We start from the raw sequence: 15113 nt of genomic DNA on the forward strand, positions 1-15113 counted from the left end.
CAGGACACTAAGCATGTTACTGGCTTGACGATGGCTCACCAGGTGAAAACAAAGAGGAATAAAGCCTAAGAATAGAGAACTAATTCAGACACCTCATTTGAGCATTGTTAAGCTGCAATATATGACATTTTTGTTTTTTTGGGTTTCATATAGCTTTAACCTAATTTTACGAACAACCCGTACTCTGCTGCATGTCAGTGGTCAAAGGTACAGGAAGGAGGAGGTGAGATGAATAAGCGGTACAGTAAATATCTGTGTCACATCTTCACATTAGAGTGTTTTGGTGAAATGTCATTCAGGAAACAGTGGTTCTCATCTATGAGGTGAAAAATCATGGCTGTCCATCTGTGGGGTGGCTTGATGTTCCTATGTGTGTGCAAAGGTAAGTTATGTTTTTTCCACCATCCTTGTATTGTGTGATCTTCTACGATGGTGTGTAATATCTCACAACAACTGGTAATAAGTAAGAATTCTGTAAAGTCGATTAAGACGTGAATCACTTCTTATTTTTCTCTGTTTTATCTGGTGTTTTATATTCATCTGGGACGGACTGATATTCATATATAATGAAAGCTTGTTGCAGTTTTTGTAATTTTTCTTTTTTTTGCTGGTTGGTGCCGTTTCCGGTTTCACTGTTTAAACAATGCTGACCATGCTGTGAGCTACTCGCAAAGTATTGACTCTTCTTTTGGTCTGGGGCAATCATTGGGATTGATGTCCATTATGAAAACTCATATCTTGTGGAGCACCTCAGTATATAGATCTCTTGTGTCAGATGATGTAAACGTGGCTTTCCAGGGCTTAAAGTGGTTTAAAAAATGATATTCCAGTATGTATCTTAACTCAAAAAGGTTCCTTCTATTGCTCTCAGTCTCCTCCAAATTTCCAAATTCCTTTTCTTTGGTGTTGTGATCTGACCCCCTGTTATAGTGTGCCAACATTCATTCTCTGTGGTCCCACAGCATGTAAGTACGTAGCCACACTGCCTTGGTCCCACTGTATGTAGGAACGTAGCCACCTTGCCTTAGTCCCACTGTATGTAGGAGCATAGCCACCCTGCCTTGGTCCCATGTATGTAGGAGCGTAGCCACCCTGCCTTGGCCTCACTGTATGTAGGAGCATAGCCACCCAGTGGGACCATACAGTGGGACCTATTGGTCCCACTGTATCTAGGAACATAGCCACCCTGCCTTGGTCCCACAGTATGTAGGAGCATAGCCACCCTGTCTTGGTCCCACTGTATGTAGGAACGTAGCCACCCTTTTTCAGTCCCACTGTGTGTAGGAACGTAGCCACCCTGCCTTGGTCCTACTGTATGTAGGAGCATAGCCACCCTGTCTTGGTCCCACTGTATGTAGGAACGTAGCCACCCTTTTTCAGTCCCACTGTGTGTAGGAACGTAGCCACCCTGCCTTGGTCCTACTGTATGTAGGAGCGTAGCCACCCTGCCTTAGCCCGACTGTATGTAGGAACGTAGCCTCCCTTTTTCGGTCCCACTGTGTGTAGGAACGTAGCCACCCTGTCTTGGTCCCACTGTATGTAGGAGCGTAGCCACTCTGCCTTGGTCCCACTGTATGTAGGATCGTAGCCACCCTGCCTTGGTCCCACTGTATGTAGGAGCGTAGCCACCCTGTCTTGGTCCCACTGTATGTAGGAACGTAGCCACCCTTTTTTGGTCCCACTGTGTGTAGGAACGTAGCCACCCTGCCTTGGTCCCACTGTATGTAGGAACATAGCCACCCTGCCTTGGTCCCACTGTATGTAGGAGCGTAGCCACTCTGCCTTGGTCCCACTGTATTTAGGAGCGTAGCCACCCTGTCTTGGTCCCACTGTATGTAGGAACGTAGCCACCCTGCCTTGGTCCTACTGTATGTAGGATCGTAGCCACCCTGCCTTGGTCCCACTGTATGTAGGAGCGTAGCCACCCTGTCTTGGTCCCACTGTATATAGGAGCCTAGCCACCCTGTCTTGGTCCCACTGTATGTAGGAACGTAGCCACCCTGCCTTGGTCCCACTGTATGTAGGAGCGTAGCCACCCTGTCTTGGTCCCACTGTATCTAGGAAGATAGCCACCCTGCCTTGGTCCCACTGTATGTAGGAGTGTAGCCACCCTGCCTTGGTCCCACTGTATGTAGGAGTGTAGCCACCCTGTCTTGGTCCCACTATATGTAGGAACGTAGCCACCCTTTTTCGGTCCCACTGTGTGTAGGAACGTAGCCACCCTGTCTTGGTCCCACTGTATGTAGGAACGTAGCCACCCTGCCTTGGTCCCACTGTATGTAGGAGCGTAGCCACCCTGTCTTGGTCCCACTGTATCTAGGAAGATAGCCACCCTGCCTTGGTCACACTGTATGTAGGAGTGTAGCCACCCTGCCTTGGTCCCACTGTATGTAGGAGTGTAGCCACCCTGTCTTGGTCCCACTATATGTAGGAACGTAGCCACCCTTTTTCGGTCCCACTGTGTGTAGGAACGTAGCCACCCTGTCTTGGTCCCACTGTATATAGATGTAGCAATATGGACTACAAGCATAAAGCATCATACTTTCCAGTGTCTCAAACCATCGCTTGTCCCTCTAGTGATATTTACTGTTCCCACTACACCTAATCGGATTACAGTTAACGAGCTCCAACAAGCCAGTGAAGAACATCAGATCTGCAACGTGGACTTTATTGCCATTACTGATACAAGGGGCCCCTATATTATCACTTTTAGACCTGCTATCCCTTCTTAGGATAGCATTATAGGCTGGCTAGGATCCATCTGCTGAGATGGCGCTGTTGCTTAAAACTCAGCAGATCTACCTCCTTTTTGTAGCAACGTTTCCTATTCATGGTTCAAGTAAAATATCCATAGAACCTAAATACGCTGAGTTGTCTGATTATTAATCCACAGTGAAACAAGGATGTCTAAACCCAGAGTGTCAGGTGGGTTGGAATGTTTACCAGGTCATGGCCGCGCAGATGAGCGGATAATTTTAAGCAGTCCTCTAGTGGGCCGTGCTACATAGGAATGTAGCCACCCTGTCTTGGTTTCACTGTATATAGGAACGTAGCCCCCCCCTCTTGGTTTCACTGTATGTAGGAGGGTAGCCACCTTGTCTTGGTTCCGCTGTATGTAGGAACGTAGCCACCCTGTCTTGGTCCCACTGCATGTAGGAACGTAGCCATCCTGTCTCGGTCCCACTGTATGTAGGAACGTAGCCATCCTGTCTCGGTCCCACTGTATGTAGGAACGTAGCCACCCTGTCTTGGTCCCTCTGTATGTGGGAATGTAGCCAACCTGTATTGCTTCATCTGTATATAGGAATGTAGCCACCCTGTCTTGTTCCCACTGTATGTAGGAAGGTAGCCACCCTGTCTTGCTCCCACTGTATGTAGGAACATAGCCGCTCTGTCTTGTTCCTACTGTATGTAGGAATGTAGCCACCCTATTTTGGTCCCACTGTATGTAGGAAAATAGTCACCCTGTCTTGGTCCCACTGTATATAGAAATGTGGTCACCGTGTTTTGGTCCCACTGTATGTGGTAACATAGTCACCCTGCCTTGGTCCCACTGTATGTAGGCACCTAACCACACTATCTTGCTCTTTTCTGAAATATACTTTGGACTATGGGATTTGTAGTGTGCATAGAGCAGTGCACTTCACTTTAACTAATGCGCACTACTCATTCCAAACACAAACTACTAGCCTTGTCTGCAGACACTAAGACCAAATAATGAAGCCCTACTGAATCTCCACCACAATCTACATTTCCTCTTCAGTTTCTCAGAAACAATGCTGACCATGCTGTGAGCTACTCGCAAAGTATTGACTCTTCTATTGGTCTGGGGCAATCATTGGGATTGATGTCCATTATGAAAACTCATATCTTGTGGAGCACCTCAGTATATAGATCTCTTGTGTCAGATGATGTAAACATGGCTTTCCAGGGCTTTAAGTGGTTTAAAAAATGATATTGCAATATGTATCTTAACTCAAAAAGGTTCCTTCTATTGCTCTCAGTCTCCTCCAAATTTCCAAATTCCTTTTTTTTTGGTGTTGTGATCTGACCCCCTGTTAGAGTGTGCCAACATTCATTCACTGTGGTCCACAGTATGTAAGAACATAGCCACCCTGCCTTGGTCCCACTGTATGTAGGAAAGTAGCCACCCTGCCTTGGTCCCACTGTATGTAGGAATGTAGCCACCCTGCCTTGGTCCCACTGTATGTAGGAGTGTAGCCACTCTGCCTTGGTCCCACTGTATGTAGGAGCGTAGCCACCCTGTCTTGGTCCCACTGTATGTAGGAACATAACCACCCTTTTTCGGTCCCACTGTGTGTAGGAACGTAGCCACCCTGTCTTGGTCCCACTGTATGTAGGAATGTAGCCACCCTGTCTTGGTCCCACTATATGTACGAACATAGCCACCCTTTTTCGGTCCCACTGTGTGTAGGAACGTAGCCACCCTGTCTTGGTCCCACTGTATGTAGGAGCACAGCCACCCTGTCTTGGTCCCACTGCATGTAGGAACGTAGCCACCCTTTTTCAGTCCCACTGTGTGTAGGACTGTAGCCAACCTGTCTTGGTCCCACTGTATGTAGCAACATAACCACCCTGCCTTGGTCCTACTGTATGTAGGAGCGTAGCCACTCTGCCTTGGTCCCACTGTATATAGGAACATAGCCACCCTGCCTTGGTCCCACTGTATGTAGGAGTGTAGCCACCCTGTCTTGGTCCCACTATATGTAGGAACGTAGCCACCCTTTTTCGGTCCCACTGTGTGTAGGAACGTAGCCACCCTGTCTTGGTCCTACTGTATGTAGGAACATAGCACCTTGCCTTGGTCCCACTGCATGTAGGAGCGTAGCCACTCTGCCTTTGTCCCATTGTATGTAGGAGCGTAGCCACCCTGTCTTGGTCCCACTGTATGTAGGAACGTAGCCATCCTGTCTTGGTCCCACTGTGTGTAGGAGCGTTGCCACCCTGCCTTGGTCGCACTGTATGTAGGAACGTAACCACCCTTTTTCGGTCCCACTGTGTGTAGGAACGTAGCCACCCTGTCTTGGTCCCACTGTATGTAGGAACGTAGCCACCCTGCCTTGGTCCCACTGTGTGTAGGTGCGTGGCCACTCTGCCTTGGTCCCACTGTATGTAGGAGCGTAGCCACCCTGTCTTGGTCCCACTGTATGTAGGAACGTAGCCACCCTGCCTTGGTCCTACGGTATGTAGGAGCCTAGCCACCCTGCCTTGGTCCCACTGTATGTAGGAGCGTAGCCACCCTGTCTTGGTCCCACTGTATGTAGGATCATAGCCACCCTTGTTCAGTCCCACTGTGTGTAGGAACGTAGCCACCCTGCCTTGGTACCACTGTATGTAGGAGCAGAGCCACCCTGTCTTGGTCCCACTGTATGTAGGAACTTAGCCACCTTTTTTCAGTCCCACTGTGTGTAGGACTGTAGCCACCCTGTCTTGGTCCCACTGTATGTAGGAACGTAGCCACCCTGCCTTGGTCCTACTGTATGTACGAGCCTAGCCACCCTACCTTGGTCCCACTGTATGTAGGAGCGTAGCCACCCTGTCTTGGTCCCACTGTATGTAGGATCGTAGCCACCCTTGTTCAGTCCCACTGTGTGTAGGAACGTAGCCACCCTGCCTTGGTACCACTGTATGTAGGAACGTAGCCACCCTTTTTCAGTCCCACTGTGTGTAGGACTGTAGCCACCCTGTCTTGGTCCCACAGCATGTAAGAACATAGCCACCCTGCCTTGGTCCCACTGTATGTAGGAAAGTAGCCACCCTGCCTTGGTCCCACTGTATGTAGGAATGTAGCCACCCTGCCTTGGTCCCACTGTATGTAGGAGTGTAGCCACTCTGCCTTGGTCCCACTGTATGTAGGAGCGTAGCCACCCTGTCTTGGTCCCACTGTATGTAGGAACATAACCACCCTTTTTCGGTCCCACTGTGTGTAGAAACGTAGCCACCCTGTCTTGGTCCCACTGTATGTAGGAGTGTAGCCACCCTGTCTTGGTCCCACTATATGTACGAACATAGCCACTCTTTTTCGGTCCCACTGTGTGTAGGAACGTAGCCACCCTGTCTTGGTCCCACTGTATGTAGGAGCACAGCCACCCTGTCTTGGTCCCACTGTATGTAGGAACGTAGCCACCCTTTTCCAGTCCCACTGTGTGTAGGACTGTAGCCAACCTGTCTTGGTCCCACTGTATGTAGGAACATAGCCACCCTGCCTTGGTCCTACTGTATGTAGGAGCGTAGCCACTCTGCCTTGGTCCCACTGTATATAGGAACATAGCCACCCTGCCTTGGTCCCACTGTATGTAGGAGTGTTGCCACCCTGTCTTGGTCCCACTATATGTAGGAACGTAGCCACCCTTTTTCAGTCCCACTGTGTGTAGGACTGTAGCCACCCTGTCTTGGTCCCACAGCATGTAAGAACATAGCCACCCTGCCTTGGTCCTACTGTATGTACGAGCCTAGCCACCCTACCTTGGTCCCACTGTATGTAGGAGCGTAGCCACCCTGTCTTGGTCCCACTGTATGTAGGATCGTAGCCACCCTTGTTCAGTCCCACTGTGTGTAGGAACGTAGCCACCCTGCCTTGGTACCACTGTATGTAGGAACGTAGCCACCCTTTTTCAGTCCCACTGTGTGTAGGACTGTAGCCACCCTGTCTTGGTCCCACAGCATGTAAGAACATAGCCACCCTGCCTTGGTCCCACTGTATGTAGGAAAGTAGCCACCCTGCCTTGGTCCCACTGTATGTAGGAATGTAGCCACCCTGCCTTGGTCCCACTGTATGTAGGAGTGTAGCCACTCTGCCTTGGTCCCACTGTATGTAGGAGCGTAGCCACCCTGTCTTGGTCCCACTGTATGTAGGAACATAACCACCCTTTTTCGGTCCCACTGTGTGTAGGAACGTAGCCACCCTGTCTTGGTCCCACTGTATGTAGGAGTGTAGCCACCCTGTCTTGGTCCCACTATATGTACGAACATAGCCACCCTTTTTCGGTCCCACTGTGTGTAGGAACGTAGCCACCCTGTCTTGGTCCCACTGTATGTAGGAACGTAGCCACCCTTTTCCAGTCCCACTGTGTGTAGGACTGTAGCCAACCTGTCTTGGTCCCACTGTATGTAGGAACATAGCCACCCTGCCTTGGTCCTACTGTATGTAGGAGCGTAGCCACTCTGCCTTGGTCCCACTGTATATAGGAACATAGCCACCCTGCCTTGGTCCCACTGTATGTAGGAGTGTTGCCACCCTGTCTTGGTCCCACTATATGTAGGAACGTAGCCACCCTTTCTCAGTCCCACTGTGTGTAGGACTGTAGCCACCCTGTCTTGGTCCCACAGCATGTAAGAACATAGCCACCCTGCCTTGGTCCCACTGTATGTAGGAAAGTAGCCACCCTGCCTTGGTCCCACTGTATGTAGGAATGTAGCCACCCTGACTTGGTCCCACTGTATGTAGGAGTGTAGCCACTCTGCCTTGGTCCCACTGTATGTAGGAACATAACCACCCTTTTTCGGTCCCACTGTGTGTAGGAACGTAGCCACCCTGTCTTGGTCCCACTGTATGTAGGAGTGTAGCCACCCTGTCTTGGTCCCACTATATGTACGAACATAGCCACCCTTTTTCGGTCCCACTGTGTGTAGGAACGTAGCCACCCTGTCTTGGTTCCACTGTATGTAGGAGCACAGCCACCCTGTCTTGGTCCCACTGTATGTAGGAACGTAGCCACCCTTTTCCAGTCCCACTGTGTGTAGGACTGTAGCCAACCTGTCTTGGTCCCACTGTATGTAGGAACATAGCCACCCTGCCTTGGTCCTACTGTATGTAGGAGCGTAGCCACTCTGCCTTGGTCCCACTGTATATAGGAACATAGCCACCCTGTCTTGGTCCCACTATATGTAGGAGCGTAGCCACCCTTTTTCGGTCCCACTGTGTGTAGGAACGTAGCAACCCTGTCTTGGTCCTACTGTATGTAGGAACGTAGCACCCTGCCTTGGTCCCACTGCATGTAGGAGCGTAGCCACTCTGCCTTTGTCCCATTGTATGTAGGAGCGTAGCCATCCTGTCTTGGTCCCACTGTATGTAGGAACGTAGCCATCCTGTCTTGGTCCCACTGTGTGTAGGAGCTTTGCCACCCTGCCTTGGTCCCACTGTATGTAGGAACGTAGCCACCTTTTTTCGGTCCCACTGTGTGTAGGAACGTAGCCACCCTGTCTTGGTCCCACTGTATGTAGGAACGTAGCCACCCTGCCTTGGTCTCACTGTATGTAGGAGCGTGGCCACTCTGCCTTGGTCCCACTGTATGTAGGAGCGTAGCCACCCTGTCTTGGCCCCACTGTATGTAGGAACGTAGCCACCCTGCCTTGGTCCTACTGTATGTAGGAGCCTAGCCACCCTGCCTTGGTCCCACTGTATGTAGGAGCGTAGCCACCCTGTCTTAGTCCCACTGTATGTAGGATTGTAGCCACCCTTGTTCAGTCCCACTGTGTGTCGGAACGTAGCCACCCTGCCTTGGTACCACTGTATGTAGGAGCACAGCCACCCTGTCTTGGTCCCACTGTATGTAGGAACGTAGCCACCCTTTTTCAGTCCCACTGTGTGTAGGACTGTAGCCACCCTGTCTTGGTCCCACTATATGTAGGAACGTAGCCACCCTTTTTCGGTCCCACTGTGTGTAGGAACGTAGCCACCCTGTCTTGGTCCTACTGTATGTGGGAACGTAGCACCCTGCCTTGGTCCCACTGCATGTAGGAGCGTAGCCACTCTGCGTTTGTTCCATTGTATGTAGGAGCATAGCCACCCTGTCTTGGTCCCACTGTATGTAGGAACATAGCCACCCTTTTTCTGTCCCACTGTGTGTAGGAACGTAGCCACCCTGTCTTGGTCCCACTGTATGTAGGAACGTAGCCACCCTGCCTTGGTCCCACTGTATGTAGGAGCGTGGCCACCCTGTCTTGGTCCCACTGTATGTAGGAACGTAGCCACCCTGCCTTGGTCCTACTGTATGTAGGAGCGTAGCCACCCTGCCTTGGTCCCACTATATGTAGGAGCGTAGCCACCCTGTCTTGGTCCCACTATATGTAGGATCGTAGCCACCCTTTTTTGGTCCCACTGTATGTGGGAACGTAGCACCCTGCCTTGGTCCCACTGCATGTAGGAGCGTAGCCACTCTGCGTTTGTTCCATTGTATGTAGGAGCGTAGCCACCCTGTCTTGGTCCCACTGTAGGTAGGAACATAGCCACCCTTTTTCTGTCCCACTGTGTGTAGGAACGTAGCCACCCTGTCTTGGTCCCACTGTATGTAGGAACGTAGCCACCCTGCCTTGGTCCCACTGTATGTAGGAGCGTGGCCACCCTGTCTTGGTCCCACTGTATGTAGGAACGTAGCCACCCTGCCTTGGTCCTACTGTATGTAGGAGCGTAGCCACCCTTTTTTGGTCCCACTGTGTGTAGGAGCGTTGCCACCCTGTCTTGGTCCCACTGTATGTAGGAACGTAGCCACCCTTTTTCAGTCCCACTGTGTGTAGGAACGTAGCCACCCAGTCTTGGTCACACTGTATGTAGGAACGTAGCCACCCTGCCTTGGTCCCACTGTATATAGAAGTGTAGCCACCCTGTCTTGGTCCCACTGTATGTAGGAACGTAGCCACCCTGCCTTGGTCCTACTGTATCTAGGAGCGTAGCCACCCTGCCTTGGTCCCACTGTATGTAGGAGCGTAGCCACCCTGCCTTGGTCCCACTGTATGTAGGAGCGTAGCCACCCTGTCTTGGTCCCATTGTATGTAGGATCGTAGCCACCCTTTTTCGGTCCCACTGTGTGTAGGAACATAGCCACCCTGTCTTGGCCCCACTGTATGTAGGAACGTAGCCACCCTGCCTTGGTCCCACTGTATGTAGGAGCGTAGCCACTCTGCCTTGGTCCCACTGTGTGTAGGAACGTAACCACCCTGTCTTGGTCCCACTGTATGTGAGACTGTAGCCACCTTGTCTTGGGTCTACTGTATGTAGAAATGTAGCCACCCTGTCTTGGTCCCACTGTATATAGATGTAGCAATATGGACTACAAGTATAAAGCATCGTACTTTCCAGTGTCTCAAAGCATCGCTTGTCCCTCTATTGATATTTACTGTTCCCACTACACCTAATCGGATTACAGTTAACGAGCTCCAACAAGCCAGTGAAGAACATCAGATCTGCAACGTGGACTTTATTGCCATTACTGATACAAGGGGCCCCTATATTATCACTTTTAGACCTGCTATCCCTTCTTAGGATAGCATTATAGGCTGGCTAGGATCCATCTGCTGAGATGGCGCTGTTGCTTAAAACTCAGCAGATCTACCTCCTTTTTGTAGCAACGTTTCCTATTCATGGTTCAAGTAAAATATCCATAGAACCTAAATACGCTGAGTTGTCTGATTATTACTCCACAGTGAAACAAGGATGTCTAAACCCAGAGTGTCAGGTGGGTTGGAATGTTCACCAGGTCATGGCCGTGCAGATGAGCGGGTAATTCTAAGCAGTCCTCTAGGAGGCCATGCTACATAGGAATGTAGCCACCCTGTCTTGGTTTCACTGTATATAGGAACGTAGCCCCCCCCTCTTGGTTTCACTGTATGTAGGAAGATAGCCACCCTGTCTTGGTCCCACTGTATGTAGGAACGTAGCCACCCTGTCTTGATCTCACTGCATGTAGGAACGTAGCCATCCTGTCTCGGTCCCACTGTATGTAGGAACGTAGGAACGTAGCCACCCTGTCTTGATCTCACTGCATGTAGGAACGTAGCCATCCTGTCTTGATCTCACTGCATGTAGGAACGTAGCCATCCTGTCTCGGTCCCACTGTATGTAGGAACGTAGCCGCCCTGTCTTGGTCCCTCTGTATGTGGGAATGTAGCCAACCTGTATTGCTTCGGCTGTAAACAGGAATGTAGCCAGCCTGTCTTGTTCCCACTGTATATAGGACGGTAGCCACCCTGTCTTGCTCCCACTGTATGTAGGCACATAGCCACCCTGTCTTGGTCCCACTGTATGTAGGAATGTAGTCACCCTGTCTTGGTCCCACTGTATATAGAAATGTAGCCACCGTGTTTTGGTCCCACCGTATGTGGGAACGTAGCCACCCTGTCTTGGTCCCAGTGTATGTAGGCACCTAACCACACTATCTTACTCTTTTCTGAAATGGACTTTGGACTATGGGATTTGTAGTGTGCATAGAGCAGTGCACTTCACTATAACTAATGTGCACTACTCATTCCAAACACAAACTACTAGCCTTGTCTGCAGACACTAAGACCAAATAATGAAGCCTTACTGAATCTCCACCACAATGTACATTTCCTCTTCAGTTTCTCAGAAACAAATAGTGTAAAAATAAACTTTTTGGCAATCGTCTGTTCAGCAGACTGTCCATTCTTGACCGTCCTTCTCAACCTTTTCAGAGGGCCAGTATACCTAAAACAAGCCATACACATACGTAAATATTTGCCTAAACAATTCCCTTACATTTATATACAACAAGGAAGTCCCTTGCACTACATAGGTGTTGGTTATTTGATAGGATATTGTACAATCAGTTTCTTATATGTGTGGCTAACTTTAGCGAGGTATATACTATAGGGCCAAAGGTTTGTGGACATCTGGTCATTGTACCTGAATGAGCTTGTTGGACATCCTAATCCAAAATCATGGACATTACGATAATAGCCTCTGCTCTTCTGGGAGGGATTCCTATAACATTTTGGAGGGTGCCTGAGACAAATTTGTGTCCATTCAGCCAAAAGAACATTTATGAGGTCAGGTACTGATGTTGGATGAGAAGACTTGGATCACAGTAATGCCCCGTACACACGGTCGGACTTTGTTCGGACATTCCGACAACAAAATCCTAGGATTTTTTCAGACGGATGTTGGCTCAAACTTGTCTTGCATACACACGGTCACACAAAGTTGTCGGAAAATCCAATCGTTTTAAACGCGGTGACGTAAAACATGTACGTCGGGACTATAAATGGGGCAGTGGCCAATAGCTTTCATCTCTTTATTTATTCTGAGCATGCGTGGCACTTTGTCCGTCGGATTTGTGTACACACGATCGGAATTTCCGACAACGGATTTTGTTGTCGGAAAATTTTATCTCCTGCTCTCCAACTTTGTGTGTCGGAAACTCCGATGGAAAATGTCCGATGGAGCCCACACACGGTCGGAATTTCCAACAACACGCTCCGATCGGACATTTTCCATCGGAAAATCCGACCGTGTGTACGGGGCATTAGTGTTCCAAATCATCCCAAAAGTGATCAGTACGGTTAAGGTCAGGGCTCTATGTGGGCCACTCAAGTTCCTCCACTACAAACTGGTCAAATCATGTCCTTATGGTGGGGGCTTTATACACGGGGCACAGTCATGGTGAAATAGAAAAAGTTACCAAAAGGTTGGAAGAGCACAAATGTCTAAAATGTCTTTGTATGATGTGGCATTAACAGAACCCATCACTGTAAACACCTGAACTCAATCCTTTGGAGGGGTGTCCACAAACTTTTGCCCATATAGTAGGTAGGAAGGTCAGGTGATCACAAACGTTTGCCATAGAGTGCATTTTGGTTAAGTCTGGTGGGCCAAATAACCAGAAGACTTTTTGTGTTTTAAGATTATTCAGAGGAAATCCCTCTTATATTATTTATGTTAGCTTATAGCATTTTAATGTTTTTCAATCCTGAAAACCTGTTTAGCCTGTCCAATCCACCTAAGCATTTACATGTACCCAAATCTCCACCATAAACCAGACGGGTTCTAAATAAGTCCTATAAACCAGAATGTATTGCTAAGTATGGAGAATTTGGAAGGGCCACAGGGTGAAACAAGATGAGGCATCATGCTGGATTTTCCATTGGACTATATACAGCATCTGGCAGGGCATAGTCAAGACCTAAGATAAAGCTAAAAAATGCAAACAGGGAGTCGGACTGCGCCACCATTCCACCCCAAACGGTGCAAATATTTTTTTAGTGGAGTTGCTGTTTAATTGGTATAATTGGTAAAATGTCAAATAGTCTTATTTCTGGTAAAGATTTGTAGATATTAAAAACCTTTCTTTATTTCTATATTCATGTGTGGTTCAGTATCAGGGGCAGCTGATGTACCGTGTGGAAATATAAGACATGTATCCGGTGTAGAGGGAGAATCGGTTGTCCTAGCTGTGGATTACACCAATATCACAGACAACTCCTGGTCAATTACCAGTACCAATCATCAGTTTGCTACAACAATCCCAGGTGAACCCATTGATATTCGGGATTATAAGTATAAAGGACGTCTGAACACCACAGCAAATGGATCCTTAATTATAGATAAACTGACCAGAGAAGACCAAAGGACATATACAGCAAGTATACTAAGACACAGATCAGGGGTGTGCAGTCATTTCTATAATCTCACAGTGTACAGTAAGTATTTATACCGATGAATCTATTTATTGGGAGGAGTCAACACATGTGAATACTTAAATGTTACAGAAATAAGGCAGTTTCCAACAATAGCACTACATATATTGCAGGTCATACAATTCTTCAGGCAGTAAAGGTGATGCTTATCAGCCAAGCACTCTTTAAGTTGTAATATACCATGAGCTTGCAGACTATAAAATGTCTGGGATGCACTTTCCTTGGAGGAGGAATAAGTTTACTGGGTCAGCCTGAGACTCCCAAAGTCCTTGCAGTTATCTGGCTGTCGGTGAGAACTGGCAAAAGGAACCACTTGTAAGTGGAAACCTACTCCTTCCCTCTCCATCAGGTACCCCCCTATCACTGCTCCTACTCTTTCCCTAACCAGCAAGGCTCTGTCCCTGACCAACTCTCACACTGACGGCAGACCAAATATATGTAGAATCTGCTATTTAGGCACTCCTGTGTCAAGATGGCCAACCAAATCTCATGGGATTTCGGCATCCAGTAGGAGATGCCAGCCTCCCCTAGATGGCCACCCGGATCACATAATAGGAAATAAATTAGTCCTCAATGGTCTCTCGCCAGCCTGAAAAAAAAGGCACAGCCCAACACTTGCCTACATGCTTGTGCTAGACATGACTATGGTAAGACAGATGCAAGCTGACCTAATACCTTTTCACATACCCTACTATTATGTTTACCATCTTAAATAACCAGATGACACCCTTTTGGAGTAAACTTGGCCGTACCTGCCAATTTATTAACAATAAACCATAAACATATTATTTACAAACAATACTTTTTCAGATCAATCATAACCATGTTGTAGATCTTTGAAGGCACTGAAAAGACCCCAAATTTATATCGTATCAGCGTGACACACCAGGTCCCCAGTCGCAGCATGCTGATTCGGGGACAATACCAACTCTTCAACTTCCAACACTGATACCCATATCCTGGCATCTTCCCGAGAATCCCATACCAAGATGGTTCCCCACTATGCTATACTGGTCTTAATTTTAGAAGGCCTTCAAAGATTTCAACCGCCATAACTTACAACAATGTATGCCAAACGTTCCAAATATAATACAGACAACAGGGCGGGAGGGTGGGAGCTGTTTCTTCTTTCAGTGACCTCCAACTGACCACCGGACACTGGCCCCTCCCCAACTATGCCACATACTATTCTGGCCACCCCCTCTACTCTCATCAACTCCACATACCCAGTTATCCCTTAATTGGCAAGCTGGCCCTGCTACCCTGTCAAGCCATCCCTGCGCCTATCCCTGCATCTTTTGCTACGGGCTTCTCTGGAGAGCAATCAGTGGGAGAAACACTGGCATGAGAGTTCTGTAAACCTGACTGACAAGCTCTGCACAGAAAGCTGCATTGCAACTATATGATCAGAGGATACGTATGACTTTGCAACATTGGTGCATGCCATCTCTCTCTCACATTTAAAATATGAGGTTACGTTGATGATAGGGTAAATGGAATAACTATTTATTTATCAAACATTTAGTTATGATTATCAAAACATGTATTCTGATGAAGCAGAGATATTTTACAAATGTTTAGAAGTCATATGAGTTAACAGCTGTTTTGGTGATCAAATGCCATTCACACCTTTTAGCTGTGAAAAGTTCTATCTCTGGCTT

The 15113-nt window shown here is 48.3% G+C and overlaps 1 protein-coding gene across 2 annotated transcripts in view; it reads left to right on the forward strand.

Moving 5' to 3' along the window:
- The first annotated feature begins 222 nt into the window (after positions 1-222).
- Positions 223-15113, forward strand: part of LOC141117482 (uncharacterized) — a 47848-nt gene continuing 32957 nt past the window's right edge. The window contains exons 1-2 of one of the 2 annotated variants that reach the window (XM_073610375.1): positions 223-382; positions 13132-13455. In XM_073610375.1, coding sequence (XP_073466476.1) covers positions 334-382; positions 13132-13455 — 373 coding nt within the window. In that variant the 5' untranslated portion in view covers positions 223-333. The remainder of the gene's footprint in view (positions 383-13131; positions 13456-15113) is intronic. The other variant, XM_073610374.1, reaches the window with a different exon arrangement.

Source organism: Aquarana catesbeiana, linkage group LG13 (assembly GCF_042186555.1).
Source record: "Aquarana catesbeiana isolate 2022-GZ linkage group LG13, ASM4218655v1, whole genome shotgun sequence".
NCBI classification, from domain to species: domain Eukaryota; kingdom Metazoa; phylum Chordata; class Amphibia; order Anura; family Ranidae; genus Aquarana; species Aquarana catesbeiana.